This window comes from Pseudochaenichthys georgianus, chromosome 4 (assembly GCF_902827115.2).
Source record: "Pseudochaenichthys georgianus chromosome 4, fPseGeo1.2, whole genome shotgun sequence".
In the NCBI taxonomy this organism is placed as follows: domain Eukaryota; kingdom Metazoa; phylum Chordata; class Actinopteri; order Perciformes; family Channichthyidae; genus Pseudochaenichthys; species Pseudochaenichthys georgianus.
Window position 1 is genome coordinate 25,429,512 of NC_047506.1, and position 18,914 is coordinate 25,448,425.

At 41.6% G+C, this 18,914-nt stretch overlaps 1 protein-coding gene across 1 annotated transcript in view; it reads right to left on the reverse strand.

Annotated features, from left to right (window-relative positions):
* The window catches only part of LOC117444999 (uncharacterized), a 44,527-nt gene that overhangs the window by 9,283 nt on the left and 16,330 nt on the right, over window positions 1-18,914 (reverse strand). The window contains exons 20-44 of the mRNA XM_034080395.1: window positions 18,159-18,422; window positions 17,599-17,856; window positions 17,244-17,507; window positions 16,655-16,915; window positions 15,698-15,958; window positions 14,251-14,520; window positions 13,605-13,868; window positions 12,734-12,994; window positions 11,966-12,223; window positions 11,069-11,338; window positions 10,373-10,636; window positions 9,465-9,725; window positions 8,541-8,804; window positions 7,455-7,715; window positions 6,691-6,951; window positions 5,949-6,209; window positions 4,826-5,086; window positions 4,485-4,745; window positions 2,911-3,168; window positions 2,564-2,824; window positions 1,758-1,807; window positions 1,389-1,599; window positions 967-1,227; window positions 437-700; window positions 79-339 (exon numbers count right to left, since the gene is read on the reverse strand). Of these exons, the coding sequence (XP_033936286.1) occupies window positions 79-339; window positions 437-700; window positions 967-1,227; window positions 1,389-1,599; window positions 1,758-1,807; window positions 2,564-2,824; window positions 2,911-3,168; window positions 4,485-4,745; window positions 4,826-5,086; window positions 5,949-6,209; window positions 6,691-6,951; window positions 7,455-7,715; window positions 8,541-8,804; window positions 9,465-9,725; window positions 10,373-10,636; window positions 11,069-11,338; window positions 11,966-12,223; window positions 12,734-12,994; window positions 13,605-13,868; window positions 14,251-14,520; window positions 15,698-15,958; window positions 16,655-16,915; window positions 17,244-17,507; window positions 17,599-17,856; window positions 18,159-18,422 (6,291 nt within the window). The remainder of the gene's footprint in view (window positions 1-78; window positions 340-436; window positions 701-966; window positions 1,228-1,388; window positions 1,600-1,757; window positions 1,808-2,563; window positions 2,825-2,910; window positions 3,169-4,484; window positions 4,746-4,825; window positions 5,087-5,948; window positions 6,210-6,690; window positions 6,952-7,454; window positions 7,716-8,540; window positions 8,805-9,464; window positions 9,726-10,372; window positions 10,637-11,068; window positions 11,339-11,965; window positions 12,224-12,733; window positions 12,995-13,604; window positions 13,869-14,250; window positions 14,521-15,697; window positions 15,959-16,654; window positions 16,916-17,243; window positions 17,508-17,598; window positions 17,857-18,158; window positions 18,423-18,914) is intronic.

The following is an 18,914-nucleotide window of genomic DNA, read 5'->3' on the forward strand; positions in this document are numbered from 1 at the left end:
TCAGTTATGTCTCAGACCACATCCATATCAGTGGAAAGGATGGGCGAAACATTTTGTGTTATTAATATGAGAGCTCACCTGACTCAACCTGTTTCATGGCACTTGGAGGGCTGCTGCAGTTCTCATTTGAAGCCACAGTGGTGACATCATAAGTCTGACCACACTGCAGGCCCTTTAACTCGCAGTTGGTGTAGTTGGAGTGGCAGGTGGAAACTTGGCCATCAGGACATTGGGCTGTCGCAGTGTAGTCCAGGGCGCCTTCAGCGTAAGTCCAGCTCAAAAGGGCCGAATTTGTGAAGCAGTCCAGAGCCACGGAGCCAATGCTGGGCGTGCAGGGAACTGAGAGAGGGAGGGAAGAAATGGAGGGCTGAAGTAACACTTTAACAGATTCACAAGTAAACATCCAAAGGTGATTCATGCCCATTCATTTGTTTACTTGATTCAAAGTCTATATCTGGGCTGGGTAAACTTGAGCAAATATCATCCTCAGCCACCACCTGGACGGAGTATGTGTGCCCGCAGGTCAGGTTGGTGAGGGTGCAGGTCAGGTTTGTGCTGATGCAGGAGGAGGACAAGGCTCCCTGTATGCTCTCAGCTGTCGCTTTGTAGGACAGAGCCCCTTTGCTGGCACTCCAGTCAACGAGAGCCTGATTTTTGGAGCAGTCTATCGTCACCTCCACGTCAGTAGGAACACACGGCACTGAAAAAGGCAGGGAATGGGGTACGTTTCATTATCTAGTCACAGAGATACAAAACATTTGAGATCATCTAAAGAAGCCTAATTTTAAAGATGTCTGATATCACATGCATGGGCAATAGAAAACAACTACACTTGAGAGCGTTTTGAATACAATTAAACATTAAATACCCTTAAAGGCACCTAAAATAAACTTGACCAATAGTATTTACAAACCTTGTTTGCTGAATAAAAAAAAGGCATAAAAGAAGAGGATAAAATGGTCTCACCTGACTGCAGTGTGTCGGCCTCACTGGGGTCAGAGTTACACTCCTCGTTGGAGGCGATGACCATTACAGTGTAGTTCTGTCCACACTGGACATTTGGCATGCCACACTGCTCGCCGTCAGACCAGCAGCTCATTGATTGTCCGTCTTCCTGCGTCACCGTGGCGGTGTAATACTTCGCCCCAGCCGAGGCGGTCCAAGACACTACAGCGATGTTAGAACCGCAGTTCATGAAGCTGGAGACACCAATGGGCGGGCAGGGCACTGAGGGGAGAACAGAAAACAACACGTTTTAAAGCTAACAATCAACAACAAACTAGATAACAGAATATAAGGAAATAATGAGTCATATTAGTCATTCAAATGTTCAATAAAATACTGCTATAAAATAGAGTGTAACTTTATGCTAGAAAATAATAATCTACCTGACTCAAGTGTTGATGGCTGACTTGGTCGGCTTATGCACACAGAGTCTGCCGCCTGAACAGACAGGAAGTACTCTTGGCCGCACTCAAACTCAGAAATGAAGGTCCAGGTGTCGGTGGTGCTGAGCTGCACTTTGTGGCCACTGTTGGACTCTGCCGTCACAATGTAAAACTCAGCAGTGTCACTGGCATTCCAGGTCAGCAACCCCACCTTACAAACAGATAATAATATAGTTAGTTAGTATCGTCAGTCATTTTCAGTTTATATATTCAAACCCTTTCAGAAGTGCAGAAATGTAGACAGAAAGATTTACAATTTTACTAGAGATGAACATTGAGAGAAATGGCTTGTGATAGTAAAATATTCACCTTCGTAGTGCAGTCCAGAAAGGTTGTCAAATTCTGAGGAATACACGGCGCTAAAAGCCGAAGACAAAAGTTTAGCTGTGATTAAGGCTGCAAAGAAAAAAACACTTATCATTCTACATTGATCTGCTGAATAGTATCTCGACTAATATAATAAATTATAGTAATTTGGTCAAACATAATTTTAAACACATGTTACAATTTCACTGACACCAAGGAGATTAATCGGAATCTTGATTTTTCTTACAAACATTTAAAACCCTGCCAATAAATTGTAATTATATAAAAAACAGAACACAAATCATCATTTAGGAAAGCTAGGAGTAAAAAAATTTGTGTTTGTTATTGTTTCAGACGTGTTGGTGATGCATGTGCTTTTTAGCTTAAGATTATTTCAGAGCCTCACTTAAAGCAGGTTTCACTCAATTGTATTTATGTATCGGGAGGCGTGTGGCGCAGTGGATAGAGCCTTGGTGTTCGGATCAGGGGGTCACAGGTTCAAACCCCACTGCAGTCAGCATGACGTTGTGTCCCTGGGCAAGACACTTCACCCCAAATTGCTCCTGTGGGGATTGCCCACAGTATTGAGTATGTAAGTCGCTTTGGATAAGAGCGTCTAACAAATAAAATGTAATGTATTTAACTTTTTAATTTTCTACGTTCATTTCAAATATATCTTTCCATTCTGTCGTTTTTTTAAAAATGTTGCTTATGTTAATGTCTGGCCTGTTAAAAAAAAATCCTTGACTTCACATTTAAGGACAGTTTTTTCTTTCTTCTAGCTGTGCACAGTACAAACGCTTGTTTACCCATTCGTAATGTTGTGCTGTTGCTCGGCATGCTGCTGCACATGTAGTCGTTGGCGATGATGTGGACGGTGTAAAAGTCCCCACAGTGCAGGTTGTCCCAGGTGCAGCTGGTGGTGTTTGTGGTGCACATGTGGGTGTGGCCTTCCTGTCCAACTGCGATGGCCAAATAAGAGTCCGCCCCATCGCTCTCAGCCCAACTAACTGAGCCCAGGCTGTCCTCACACGATGTGAAGCTCTGGACATGCACGGGCACACAGGGAGCTGAGAAGAAGATGTATTGTTGCGTCATCATTTTTATATGAATATATTGTACACCACATTATCAAAAATATAAAAGAGACTCATACATGTCTGGAACTCTTGAGGCAGGCTCACAGCGCTGTCACATCGGTCACCCTGAGCTTTTACAGTGAAGGTGAATGATTGTCCGCACGGCAGCTCAGCCTCCACCATTGTCTCGTCGGTTTGGAAAGCAGAGGTGTATCCCATGTCTCCTGTGGCGGTGACCACGTAGCCTGACGCACCTTTAGCCATCGACCAATCCAACACCACCGTATCGTTGTCACATGACCCACTGACTGTCAGGCCAGTTGGCTGGCAGGGTTCTGGAGAACAACATTTTCTTTATCAATTACAAAAACCTAAGATGAATTGTCTGGGTGTCTTTATAAAAGTGGGTGACAGACAGAAATGTAGGAGACAAAATGGCAAAACATTTTTAAAATGATGAATACATTTGATTAAAAATGATATCATAAAATTAAAGTAGGGGTTTTTCAAATCTCCATAGAACGGTAGCCCTATTTTAACATTTAGATATTTAGATAATCTATTTGTTTTGTACAATGTATAGAAAAAGTTTTATACTGTATTATTGAACATTATTCATCTTTTAAATGCTAAAATAAATAAATAAATATTTAAAACTATTTCCATCCATCCATCTTCTCCCGCTTATCCGTGGTCGGGTCGCGGGGGTAGCAGTTCCAGCAGAGAGCCCCAAACTTTCTTTTCCCTGGCGACATCAACCAGCTCTGACTGGGGGATCCCAAGGCGCTCCCAGGCCAGCGAAGAGATATAATCCCTCCACCTGGTCCTAGGTCTACCCCTTGGTCTCTTCCCAGCTGGACGTGCCTGGAACACCTCCCTAGGGAGGTGCCCAGGTGGCATCCTAACTAGGTGCCCGAACCACCTCAACTGGCTCCTTTCGACGCGAAGGAGGAGCGGCTCAACTCCGAGTCCCTCCCTGATGACCGAACTTCTCACCTTATCCCTAAGGGAGACACCAGCAACCCGGCGGAGAAAACCCATCTCGGCCGCTTGTATCCGCGATCTCGTTCTTTCGGTCATGACCCATCCTTCATGACCATAGGTGAGGGTAGGAACGAAAATGGCCCGGTAGACAGAGAGCTTTGCCTTCTGGCTCAGCTCCCTTTTCGTCACAACGGTGCGGTAAAGCGACTGCAGTACCGCTCCCGCTGCTCCGATTCTCCGGCTCATCTCACGCTCCATTGTTCCCTCACTCGAGAACTATTAAAACTATTTATCAATTATTAATATTGTTATAGATTAATCGACCTTTCAATTAATCCACTATTATAAACCAATTGTTTAGACACAATGAAATATAACATATCTTTTATTTATTACAATTTGGGTATTTTGGTTCGACAGTTTTAATTAAATACTGCCGAAATTAGACCCCTAAATCCGTTTTTCTTTCTTGGACTGTTGCATGCAAAATAAATAAATTGAAAATAAATAGAGTAGAGAGAAACTTCTTGAAAAGCATCCAAGAGGACACTTTTTCTAACTGTGATGAGGGTGGACAATCTTCGTCTTTATGTTACCAAAAACCCAATCCCTGAATCCATCAGTGGACAACCTAACTATTTAATTATTTGAGAATAATGAGCTCTACCTGTCTGGATCTCCACAGTGCTGCTGATGTCACTGTAGCACATGTGAGTGTATGCAGTCACAGAGAACGTGCATGTGTCTCCGCAGTGCAAGTTGTAGAACCTGCAGGTGGAGTTGGTGGAGTTGCACTGCATGGTCATTCCCATGCTGCAGGTGGCAGTAGCCAGGTAGAGCTCCACTCCTTTGCCTTCCTCCCAGAACATGTTGGCCGTGCTGCTCCCACACTGCTGGTCTACTGCAACATGCAGCGGTATACAGGGTCCTGCACAACATGTCGTGTAAATATCAGAGATCCATTCACTCAACTCCAGCTACGTAGAGATTAGATGTTTCTCAACTCACTTGTGATTAAAGTGACAATATTTGTTGTCTCAGTCTGGCAGTGGTCGCTGTTGGATGTGAGGCTGATGTTATACGGGTGACCACAGTGCAGACCAGTTAGAACACACTGTAGCTCATCGGTCTCACATGAAGCTACGTGGCCTTCATCTTCTACGGCGTTCACAGTGTAAGAGTCTGCTCCGTTGGCTGAGCTCCAGGAGACTTCGGCTGTGTTGTTGTCGCAATCCAAATTAGCTTCGACATTTTCAGCTGCACAGGGAGCTGGACACAGAAGGGACGGAAAGACAAACAGGATATGGGTTCAATTTCATTGATCACACTGCATTGATCTTCACACAAAATCTAGTAGGCCTACATCAACTGCAAATGATGCGCTTATGTTAACACCATCCAATTACTTAATATTAAATGCAAGGATTTAGTTTGGGGCCTGCCTACTGCCATTTAAAAGTTCGTTTTTTGCATATTTTCAAATCTTTTGGGAAGCAGTGTATGTAATTTAGGAATGCCCACTATCAATAAAAATAGATACGAATCAACCCTGAGGAGGTTTTCTCTTTTTTATTTAATACATTTACTACTGCAAAACATATGCAATTTAAATGTTTATTATTGTTGAATGCTATCTTTCCGTGTTTCCTACATTTGCATGCTCTGAAGTACATTCCTTGGCACATTACTTTCCTCTTTAAATCAGGATTATCTCAAAAACGTGTACAAGGAGAAAAAAACAGTCATCAAAATATTATTTTACAGTGTTAGTCTTCAGAGAATCAACAGAAGAAATTTAATTTTGAAAATAGTGCTCGGTTACCAAGCACAGGGCTCTTATCGTTACCCAGTTGGTGATTCAAGCCATGAAGAGGTTTTTATTTTGTATATGAAATATTGCCATGTGAGTGTTTCCTAACCAAATGTTGTTACTTTTCTACCTGAGAGAAATGTAAGAGACTGTTTGAATTTTTTTTAACAGATGTATAATTATTATCCTCTAATGTTTTCACTTGAAATACTTGATCAGATTCACAGCAGTCAGCAAGGGCAAAGAGTATTCCATATAATATAGTATATTCCATTGTGTAATATATTACTATAATGAAGCCAGTGTTTGACAGCAGCATACCTGAGACCAGCAGGACAGTAGTGGACTCGTCACTGTTGATCGTCTCTCCGATGGCGATGGCGTTAGTGTAGTAGACGACTCCACAGTGGAGGCCTTCCACTGTACAGAACGTTTCGTTGGTGGAGCAGGACAGAGAGTGGCCATCGCGTCCGGCCAGGCTGACCTCGTAGCCCACCACCCCAAAGCTGGATTCCCATGACACGACCCCCACGTCGCTCTGACACTGCACAGTGGTCTGCACGTTTTGGGGTGGGCAAGGCTCTGATGGAAAAAAAAGGAGACAGAACAAGTTAAAGGATGCAGATACAAGTTTTCATCTGTACTACATACATTAAAAAAATTGGAAATATCAAAAGATATTAAAATGTGCCAAAAGTAGTGACTTTCTTTCCTTCATGGTTATGCTGCTCATTTAATTCAGTTAATTCAGTAAAGTTGTGCTCTCAAATGTCTTGTTTAGTTTGACCAACACCCCAAAACCTAGTGATAGTAAGTAAAAAAAAGCAGCAAACCATCAGAATTGAATAGTTGGAATAAGAAAAAGTTGGGCGTGTTTACATGAAAATTGACTGCAAAACAGTTGTTAATTGAACTTCCTGTCAAAAACAAAATGTGTTAAACATAATTTGAAGGTCCTAGATCCTAACACTCATACTGACACTATCAGTGCAGACTATCAAAGAGAGATCTCACTCCGTTAAGAACCTTGACAATGCAAAAACTCATCAATGTGTTTTCTTACCCGTTGTTATTGAAGCGGGTTCGGTCGAGATTGACGTGCCTTGGCAGACCTGATTGTTTGCTGTGACGTTTATATTGTACATCTGGCCACAGTCAAAGTTGTACATGGCACAGTAAGTGTCGTTGGTGACGCAGGAGACCATCTGGCCCTGATCGGTCACCCCTTCCACTGTGTAGTAATCAGCCCCAGCGGTCATGTCCCACATCATCTGGCCGATAGAAAGGCTGTACTCAGTGGTGATCTGCTCAGGGATGCACGGCTCTGGGAGAGAAAAGGTGTTCATGAGTAAAAATTACTACTGTACCTACACACTTTCCATTTCTAAGTCCCTACATTTATATTCTTCTTTGTATATGTTTAGGACCATATGTAATATCTTAGTACACATAGCTGGGTGTTTATGTATATAACTGACATGTATGTGACATTCTGACTATAAACTGTAGCCTATGTTATTATGTAGCCAAATAATTTCCAGAAGATTGTCACTAGGTACTGTAGCACAGTAAAACGTCCCAGACGAGGTCAACGCATATCATTTTAGCTGCAATTATGTGTCATGTAAAATCAAATATTGGAATACATTTATATTGTACACTCTTTTCTCTTATGAATACTGTACAGACCTGGAGAAACTAAAATACAATTCCATACTTTTTGTAGGAACCTGAGAATACCTTGTTTATTATGTTTGACAATATTTAAAACACAAAACTGAGTGGATGGACTTTAGGCATGTAGCTTTGTGAGGTGCTGTCCCTCACCAGTGACCAGCTGTCCTGGCATGTGAGCGATGTTGGAGCAGGACCATCCCAAAGACGTCACAGACACAGAGTAGCTGTTGCCACACAGCAGCCCTTCCAGCACACAGCTGGTGGTGTTGGTCTCACAGTTCACGGTATGGCCTGACGCGGTGGAGGTCATTACCGTGTACGACAGAGCTCCATCGGCCGGGTACCACATCACCGTGGCCGTCCGCATGAAGCAGTCCATCACTGCCTGGATCAGTCTCGGCTTACAGGGAACTGAGACGAGAGGTAGGACAGTTACAACTTTAGTGTGCTTTAAACATACTACATTGCTTCAAAGAAATCGAAAAAAGAAAGACAAGCTTACTGATGATCATAAATATACAGTGATTGTAGTACTTAAAGGTAGGGTAGGTAATTGACTTCAGAAACACTTTTTGTTATATTCCATGGAATGCTCTTAACATCCTGATAGCAATGAATAAATTAAATGCTTTGACAATAAATATACACAAATATTTCATCCAATTATCTGCCTTGGCCCGCGGCAGATAATTGGATGGCCTACCTGCCTGTCAGCCTTCCATCTCGTGCCCTCATTGTTCGTGTGTGTTGGAGGAGGGGCTCTGTAAGGAAGTCTGAAGGAAGGGGCAGATTTTTTTCGGTTGTGTACTTTCAAATTCTAGCTTACTCGAGCTGGTTTCTCCATTCTTACCTAACCTACCTTTAATATTGTCTAAAGCTTTAATACTACCAGCAATATAATATGTATTCTTGTTAGTTAAAGTTAAAATTGCACTGAAATAATTCTATATCAAAAACAAATGTAGTAGTCGTTTGGATAATTACAAAGCAAAACAGCTTAAAATAAACAATTTTATTTACATTTTGTAGATATAGCTTTGTATGAGCTAAAGTTTGTTTTTTTAAGTGTGTGGTTAGCACACACAATTATATTATATACATTAATGTTATAAACCATAGAGGTTCAAAAGAAGCTCAACTGTAACTGTAATTTTAAGTGTCATCTTTTCCCTCTGCATGCTTTAAAATCTGGTTATGTTCTTCGAAACGTACGGTACACGTCTGTCTCCATCCTACCTGAAGGCGTGTCCTCCATAGGAGTGGACGGGCTGTTGCAGTACCCATCAGATGAGACAACAGACACATGGAAGATCTGACCGCAGCCGAGCCCGGTCACATTGCAGGAGCCCTTGTTCATGGCCTGGCAGCTGGTGGTCTGTCCGTAACTGTCCTGCACCGTGGCGATGTACGAGTCCGCTCCTGAGCTCTCTGTCCAGGACGTCGTCAGAGTGTTGTCCTCACAGTCCACCGCCAAGGAGACGTTTGCAGGAGTGCAGGGCACTGGCAAGAAGAGACAAAGATGTGTGGCTCAAAGTCGTTGTTACAGAGTTTAGAATAGAGTTTTGAATGACTGAGAACTTAATCGATTATGATATTAAATATATTTTGGAGATCATTTGATATCATAACCACTCCAAGATCTTCCACTGCCCGAGTCCTCACTAACACTAAGAAAGTGGATCACATCACTCCTGTTCCGAAGTCTTTACAATGTCGTCCTGTATGTCAAATAATAGATTTCAAAATACTGCTGCTGGTTTATAAAGCACTGAATGGTTTAGGCCCAAATTACATTTCTGACCTCCTGCTAAATTATGAACCATCCAGATCTCTCAGGTCTTCAGGGACTGGTCAGCTTTCTGTCCCCAGAGTCACAACTAAACATGGAGAAGCAGCGTTCAGTTATTATGCTCCAAACATCTGGAACAAACTCCCAGAAACCTGCAGGTCCGCTGCAACTCTCACTACTTTTAAATCCAGGCAGAAGACTTATCTTTTTGTCGGTGCTTTTAATTGAACTATTGACATCTTAGACTGCACTGTAACTTTTATCCATGTATTTTTTCTTTTAATGTTTATTTTATTATCTTTTCTTTTTAATGACTGATTTTAAATGCCATTTTCTTATTGTCTTTCATTTTTGTAAAGCACTTAACATACCAGTCTTGATTGTCACGCTGTTGCTCAGTTTGCTCAGGCAGTCCTGGTCCTCTGCCAGCACAGTCGCTGTGTAATACTCTCCACAGCTCAGACCCGTCAGATCACACTGGTTTTCGAAGGAGCTGCACTTGTCGGCATGTCCATCGGTACTCACGGCACTCACTCTGTAAATCTGTCCTCCCCTGCTGTAGTTCCACGACATGGAGGCCACGTTGTTGCTGCAGCTCAGACTGGATTTTAGGTTCTGAGGAATGCATGGCTCTGACGGGGAAAGGTCAATATAGAAATGTAGCATTTTAATTGTTTCTTTTACACCTGATCATTTTTTTCTTCTTTAAAAGAGGTCCCCTATTATACTATTTTTCTTCAATATATTATAGGTCTCAGTTATATACAGAACATGTCTCTGAAGTGTTTGGCTCCAAACACCAAACAGATCATTGCAGCATCCCATAATCCCCTCTGTTTCAGCCCTGTTTCAAAAGTGCTGATTCTCTGTCTTTTACTTTAGATGAAAATAAGGAGCCCCTCCCCACGCCCCTCTGAGAGAGATTTGGTTACAAAGAACACAATGGAGCTCTAGGAGGAGATTCAGGTGATAAGGTGGGCGGGTGTTACCTCAGTTGGTGATTGGCTAATGGTTACACATCCCAAAAAAACATGACATCACAAAGTGGACCAAATCTGATCAGCTCATTTTCAGACTTTATATAAATGGATCAGGACAAAAAAAGAGGGAATCTTTTTTCCTGAAACTTTCAGAATCAATTTACACAGAGGGGACAAATATGTATGTAAAAAAACATGAACATTTTGATTTTGCATAATATGTGACCTTAAATTCTACTTTCTTTAACCGCCTTCTGTAAATAGTAGTGTATGCATGATGTGACATGTTCAGTTTATACCTGTCCTGACGATCTTCCTTTCGCTCTGGGTGCTGTTGCATGTTCGTCCCTCAGCTACAATGAGCAAAATAAACATTTCTCCACACGGAAGATCGGTGATGTTACAGCTGTGGTTTTGCGTGGTGCAGCAGTAGGTGGTGCCATCGTGTATCTGTTCCAGCGTAGCCGTGTATGTTACCGCACCAGCAATGGCCATCCAGTCGATGCTGATTGTGCCAGTGTTGCAATCCACTGATGTGTTAATGTCCGAAGGAGGACAGGGAGCTGGGGAAGGAGTAACACTGTGAGATACAACAACAACAACTACAGTGCTACATTAGATTAGGAAAATGATGCTACAGATACTATCCTTCACTGAACATATCAAACTTTAGTGGGGGTTTCTCAGAAAAGTAGCTAATATCTTCTTAGTTTCTACCAATAAATCCTCTATGTATAGACTATGTATCAATTTTCAAACAGTTGTGGTGACTATTGCCAGTCAACATCACATAGGGATTGTTTACTCTGATTAACTAGATGCGCTCTCCAATCAAGACAAAGTTATTGCTTGAAATACCATTTATATTACAACCAAAAACAGCGTGTGTATGGCACCACGCTCAACAACTGTTTGTTCATCACAGCCCCAATCACTTAAATTGATTTCAGCCTGTACAGCACAGTATGACTGTGTTCAAACTTTCTTTTCTCTACCTGTCTCAGTTATGACAGCATTGCTTTGTGCACTGGGGCACTGCTGGTCGCGGGCCTCGAGGGTGAAGGTGAGATTTTTGCTGCACATCAGCGACGGCAACGAACACATTCCCTCTGACATCGAGTTACACTCAAAAGTCTCTTCGTAGCCTTGGCTGTCGGTAGCAATGATGACGTACTCCTCAGCCCCAGCAGACTCCTCAAACATCACCCAGGCAGAGTTTGCCAGGCAGTCGATCTCCACTTCAGACAGGTGAGGCACACAGGGGACTGCAGGGAACCAGGAACAGGTGGCGGTTAGGTTTATTCAACATGACTGTTTTCACTGTGTCAAAAAAGAAGACGCATAAATAAGATCTATCAAGAGTAAATTATTATATCCCAAAAATAAAGAACAGTGTGGAGGAAATTCTAATTCCCTTAAGAGAAACGGACAAAGTTTGACTTTTGCTATATTTAATAAAGTAATAAAGAAAGTCTATATACAATTTAAATCGATCTCAAATGCAGGAACAGAGGAACTTCATCCTCAAAGCATAACATGGCTTTGCACCCAGAACACAGCTTACCGTCACACTATATAGTAGAGAAAACAGCCAACTGGTCAACTGGTCCCACCCATCATTTTAGACATTATCTAAACATCCCAATCATTAAACCATAAAACCCCCCAGTCCTTTAACCATTTGCAAATCCACTTGTTGCCCTTCCTGAAATGTAAATCCTAAACGTATGTCTCTGTTAAACACATATAGGGCTAAAAATACTATTTAAACGAGTAAAAGGCAATCAGAGTATGAGACATAATCTATAGATATTATTTAAATGATTATATGAACATTTGACACGACAGTATGTACCTCTTTATTTAAGTAAAGCAAAAATATTGATCCTTGCCTGTCTTGATCATCTTTGTGGGGCTGTCTCTGCCCACACATCCATCCCTGGAGGGTGTGATGGTGACGTTGTAGTCCGTCCCACACTGCAGCGTGGTGAGATCACAGCCGATTGACCCGCTGCAGTGTTGCCGTTGACCTGCAGCATCAACCGCCGTCACCGTGTACACAACCCCTGACATGCTGTTGTTCCAGGTTACAGATACAACGCCGGTGGCACAGTTTACAGCGGGGAGGAAGTTCAGGAGAGGACACGGAGCTGAGATGAAGAAGAGGAGGAGATGAGGTGAGGATAGAAGAAGACAGTAAAACTAAAATGTCCTGCGGCATTACACATATATATATATATATATATATATAAAATGGACAGAATATTTTCTAAAATGAAAATAACAGCCAAATACCAAAAATGTAAAAACAGGCTCTTTTTATTCAAATAGACAACGTTTTGTATTTAATTCAAACTGGTTGTAGCATCTATCAAACTATTCTGGCAGCACAGATACTTTTTTGATAAAACCACGCCAAATAAGGACAATCCCACATAAAGTTGTCTTTAGGAAGGAATGTATGTGAAACATGAAGAAGACGCCATCTTGATAACACGTTGATTCAAACATGTTGTTAAAAGTCACCAAATATGACTTTATAATACCTACCTGTATGAATCACTTTAACATCACTCTTGGCTCCTTTGAATAACTTTATGCTCTCATTGAATTCAGTTGTTGAGGTCTTTCTTAAAGAGCTGATATATTGGTTTACGCACCTGTAAGGACCTGCTGTGTGGGGCTATGGGAGCTGTTGCAAGCCTCATCTAGAGCCACCACTGTCAGGTTGTAGGTCAGATCGCAGAGCATGTTGGGCACTACGCAGTGATGCTTAACCGTCTGGCAGGTGCTGATGTGTCCTATGCTGCTGACCACGGAGGTGCGGAACTGAGAAACGCCACCCGTCGACTGCCAGGTCACATTTAAGACGCCGGACAGACAGTCCAGGTCGTTCTGTACGTTCTGCGGCACACAGGGAGCTGAACAGAACAGGGACAGTGGTTAGAGACGAGCCAGACCCTCACGTGTTGTGAGCTGCATGAGCGAACTTATTCAAATAATCTCCCAATAACAATACCAATGAACTATGACAAAACATAATGAAATAGAGCTGGAATCGAAATAAAAATATCTAAAATTAACTATTACTAACAGTTGTTATAAATAATCTTTAGTGCATATGCACATTGTGAACCAAACTTTAAAGCTTTGCTACATATTTTTGAAACACGTTTGAAACATTTTGTCCAACTCATTTACACGTCTGTAAATAGCAATAATATTAGCAGATTATTCTGTTCTTCATGAAAAGTTGAATATAATACTATAATACTTAAACAATAATGAAAATGTACAGGAATGTAGTATATGGATTTAGTCTAAATGTAATTGTTGTACTTTCTGGTTATAGCATCAAACTATTCTGGCAGCACAGATAATTTTTTGATAAAACCACTAGGAGATAACGACATTTAGGAAGGAATGTATGTGAAACATGAAGAAGAAGACATGTGAATGAACTCATCTTGATTCACAAGTTGATTCACACATGTTGTTAAAAGTCACCAAATATGACTTTATAATACCTACCTGTATGAATCACTTTAACATCACTCTTGGCTCCAATGCATTCTTCGTCCACACCAGCAACATAAACGTGGTACTGCTGTCCACAGGGCAGACCAGAGATCGGGCAGCTGCTGCTGCTGCTGGTGTTACAGGACCAGCTGCGGCCCTGTTGGTCCTCGGCCACGGCTGTGTAGGACACAGAGCCCTCTGAGGCCTGCCACCACACCGAGATGTTGTTCGATTCACAGGAAGAGGTCACTTTCACATTGGTTGGAGGGCAGGGAGCTGGAGAAGGGAAAGAAGAATGGCGAGTTAGTTAGTTTAAATGCATCATTAAATGCGATAAAAGAGTAAATCTGTATTAAAGAATAGATTTAAAATATATTTTAAAGAGATAGATTTTTCTCTGCTCATGTCCAAACAGGAAGAGGATCAAAGCAATTGGTAAATAGTATTTAAGTAGAATAATATTTTATCAAATGATGCCTGAAATAATTAGACAAACTGTTGGTAAAAGTTATTTAAAAAGGTTGAAATATTTTTGATGAATTAAAGATTTTTGTGGGTACAAATAATAGGATGGTTGGCTCAAAGAAGTCAACATACCGTTTCAAAACGAATCTAGAAAGTACCTGGCAGCCAAACTCTACAAAGCATAAGAAGTCACCTGTGATGATTTGCAGCCAGTCCTGGGCCGGACTGGGGCAGTTTAGTCCCTGCCCGCTGACTCTCAACCTGTAAGACTGTCCGCAGGTCAGAGAGCTGATGTTGCAGGAGGAGCCGTTGGTGGAGCAGGTCAGAGGGGCCACCGCGTTAAAGGCAAGGACAGAGGCCGAGGCGTTGTAGTAGAGGATGCCGCTGCCCGGTGTCCACGACATCACAGCGGTGTTGGTGTCACAGTCCAGGGTCGCCTGCAGACCGCTGTGGGGACAAGGGCCTGGACAGAGAGGGAAATTTAAATACACAATTGCTGTGTATGGTATAAACTAAGAATGAGTTTTGAGGGAATTATTAACACGCCTGACACTTTCTCTAAATAAAATAAATCTCTTTAAAGACTAAAACACGTGAATACTGCTTTATAATTATTATTATTACTGGCTGTTTTCTCTTAGTTAGACTTTTCAACTACTGTAACAGAATCTGTCATAACTCTGCAATATATATGTTTACTTGCACTACTGTTAATTGGCTGCTATTTCACTACTTCTACATGCTACACTTATTTTATACATTTTATAAAACAGTTACCATACTTCTGGGTGTCCACCTGGATGGGTACTTTAGTACATTTTATTTGTGTAATTTCTATCTCAAATATGTTATGCATGCCTCTTGTTTAATATTTCGCTATTTTGGCTCTTTACCTTTTCCGTAACAATGTAAATGTCCCCTCTGTTGGGTTAGGGTTAGGGGGGCTGAACGAATAAAGGTTTTCTGATATTGATCCTTGTTTAGAGGCACCTAGTGGCGACCATAGGAAACAGTGGAAAATGTGTTTTTCAGCACAATGATACAGAGGTTGCTTATTAGCCCAATAATTTATGTCAGCAAGTCTCCAAAAAGGTAAAGTGGTATCAGACGCAACATAATCAGTAATAGTCATGAATCCTTAGACTGCCATTTGTGTGTTCTTATTCCTGACAAATTACTATCGATAGAGCTTATCAATGTCAGCTATAGTGGATCATTAGACTGCTTCATAAATGTAATCCTTAATCCAATAAAAACTTCTTATTTTTTATGCTAAATTCATTGTATTGTTCAGCACCCTGTATTGCACATTTTCAAGGAAGTTTCCTGTCCAAGAAATGTAATGCCAACTCTGCTTCAGGTTTTCAAAGTCAAAGTTATTTTCACAAATCATTGTATCCTGTAGCTCATGTTGGCAAAGAATCTTTGAAAATGTGTGTGTCCTAATATGATAAAGCCAAGGCTGATCAGCTAAAATTCATAAAATCTGTCTCTCTCATAAGTTCTGGTTATATTGTAAATATTCATGACTGCATTTGTTAATTAACTTTAATTTCCTTTCAGGCATTGCGTTACTTTGCAGAGACACATGCAGCATCTCCGTCACCGTTTATCAGCTGATTTGCTTTTGGTTTCATTACCTGCGGAGGCGTTGATGGACTCGCTGAGCAAACTGACGCAGGACTCATGGCGAGCCACCACTGAGATGGAGTAGTGCTGCCCGCATGCCAGGTTAGGGAAATCACAGTTGGTGTCCGTGCTGTTACATTCAGCGTTGTGGCCGAGGTTTCCCCAAGCATAGACGGTGTAAGATGTGGCCCCTTGAGCTGAGTCCCACATCACCACGGTGATCCCAGTCCCACAGTCCACCTGTGCAGAAACGTGGGTGGGAATGCACGGAGCTGGGGGGGGGGGCAACGTTAATCCAGCATCAGTGATGGAATAGTGTTATTTAAGTGTTTCTAATGACATTGCATATTACCTTGGGTAATTTTCTCCCTATTCTACATAGTGTCTCCGTCTATAGTTTTATAATGTTTTTAAACGTATATCTGAGAAGTTGCTTCAACTATTGTTGTACCCTATTCTATTAAGTAACCAAGTGATACAAGCATACAAGCTTTCTGGTGTAATCCTTGAACAATTGTTATATTGATAGTATTTGGTATTACACTTTAGAGGCAAAGGTTGTCATTTTTTACACCCCTACATTTACCTTAAAGTTACTTTCCAGATTAATATACAAATAATACGAAGAGTTTATTAAATAAGATGCTATTTGCTTTGTAGATTGCAACTTTTGAAAGACTTTGATATGTATTTATTATTGATTATTCAACTAATGTTGAGTTCTTAGTGTTAGGGGAAGACATTTTTTTTTTTTTAAATCACACTAGTTGCATCACATTGTGTTCACCAACCAAGCTTAAAAAGCATTAAGATACAGTAGTACCTTTAAGTGTTTTTAAGTACACTGGCATACCTATATTTGTATTGCTACTGCTCTTAATTACATGGTGATGTTTTAGTCCTGGAGACCATGAATTTCCAATAGCGTGGACTGTGTGTTATCCTTTGCTACAGTAAGCTTTAACTACCTGTGTTGAGCCTTCTTGCAACAGCTGGGTCGCTGCTGCATGTATTTGTGTGGCCGACCACATCGATAACGTAGCTCTCCCCGCAGCTCAGCTGGTCGAAGGTGCAGTTGGAGCTGCTGGAATTGCAGGTGTAGGTCATCCCTCTGCTGTCCACTGCCGACACCGTCTGGCTCTGGTCTGGCCCGGAGTTTTCCCAGGTCACCGCCGCCATGTCAGTGCTGCACTGCAGATCCACCAACACCCCATCTGGTTTACATGGGGCTGAGGGTGAAGAGGTGAAGGAGTTAGAGAGTCAAATAATACATATATGTTATTTAAATAGCACATTTCGTGCACATGTTGCAGCTCAACAGGGTTTCTGTTATAAATCTATAAACTATAAAGCTTTTTGGTTAAAGGCATTAAGCTGTATTTAAAATATGCTTTTTTCAGATGGTGTTTATTGAGGGCAGACTTAAATGACAGAGTTTCTTATTTGTGATCATATCTGCAATGTGAGAAGTATTATGTTAGAATGCAGAAGTTAAGGTTGAGAAAAGTTAAGGAGTAGTGAGTTTTATGTAGATTGAGACTCAGGCTCTTTTGCTACCTGATTGTATTATGTAGTCGGAGCCCATGATGGTGCCACAGTTAACTGATGGTGTTGTGACGACAATGCTGTAGGTGACGCCACAGTTTAGGTTCTGGATGCTGCAGTTGGTGCTGGTGGAGTCGCATGTTACACGGGTATCGTCACTGCCGATGGCGATCGCTGTGTAAGAACCGACATCGCTAACTCTCGCCCTCCACTGCACTGCGAAGGAGTTGGCGGTGCAGTCCAGGTCTGCTTCCACACTGTCAGGCAGACACTTAGCTGTGGGAAGTAAAAGGGGAGAGGGGGAGAATCATTGGTTTTGAGCTACATAACATTCAGAGCAACCTGGACATATGCAGGTATCATTTACCAGAGTCAAAGGTTAGAGATTCTCCCAGGCTGCTGTTGCACGTCTCACTGAAAGCAAACACAACTGCTATGTACTGGAGTCCACAATCCAGCTTCACTGAGCAGGTTGTTGTGTTGGATGAACAGGAAGTTACATGGCCTTGGGGACCGGTCACTGTAGCGGTGTAGGATATAGCATAGATACTTGGTGCCCAGGACAGCGTTACAGAGCTGGTGCCACAGTAGGCTCTGGCAGTCAGGTTGGTGGGAGGACACGGAGCTGGCAGGAAAGAGAAGGTACGGTAAGGTACATTTACTTATATAGCACATCTTCAAAGTGCTTTACATCAACATTAACACTTAATAGGAAGAACAAGAACAACTCAGCGTTGGTGAAGACTGCAGGTTTTTGGGAAGTTTGATCAATTTTTGGCGTGCATAAAAACCAGAAATACCAACATATCACCCTGTGTTCTTAACAGAAATAGGATTAAAAAAACTACATTCACAGATATACAACCAGCTTTTAGCTCTGCATTGTTGTAAGTCAGCATTCAAGACAGGTCTTTACGTTATACTAACCTGTTTCAGTTTGAATAGGCTCGCTGAAGATGCTGGTGCACTCATCGTCAGTGGCAGCGACCTTTAGGGTGTACAGCTCGCCACACTTTAGCCCAGCGAGCACATGGGATGTCATGGATGTGGTGAAGTTGGCAGTGGCCCCGTCATCCTCCTGAGAGTGCAGGAAGTACTCAACACCACTTTCTGGACTTGGGTCCCAGCCCACTCTGATGTCACTGTTCCTGCAGGTGGTCAATCCCATCAGTCCGGTGGGTGGGCAGATGACTGAGAACAAGAGAAAAAACTGTAAATGAAGTGATTCCCTTACATATTTCTGCAGATCAGCAACAATATGATAACAGTTCAAACAATACATAGAATAATAATTAAGATGTTCTTGTACGTAATAAACATGTAACCATGAAACCAATTTCTCATATTGATCAAATTAATATTTTTTTCATATTAACATATTGACAAAGTCTGTGTTGAAGTGGAATTTTGGGAATTCAATTAATGTTATTTTCTACTAGGTAAGAATACACTTTTTTATCCAAACAATTACTAAATTATAAATAAAGCCAAAAAGGGAAATTGCTGTTTATTTTATTCAGCTTTGTAAACAGTATTTAAAAAACACAAATAAATTGACATTTTAAGAAAGCCTGGCTCTGTCCAAATCTCATTAAAAAGCTCCTTGTATCCAAATGACAGCTATCGAAGAAATTAATAATCTCCTTTAATATCCTTCTGTCTCTAGTCTTCATTTCACCCATG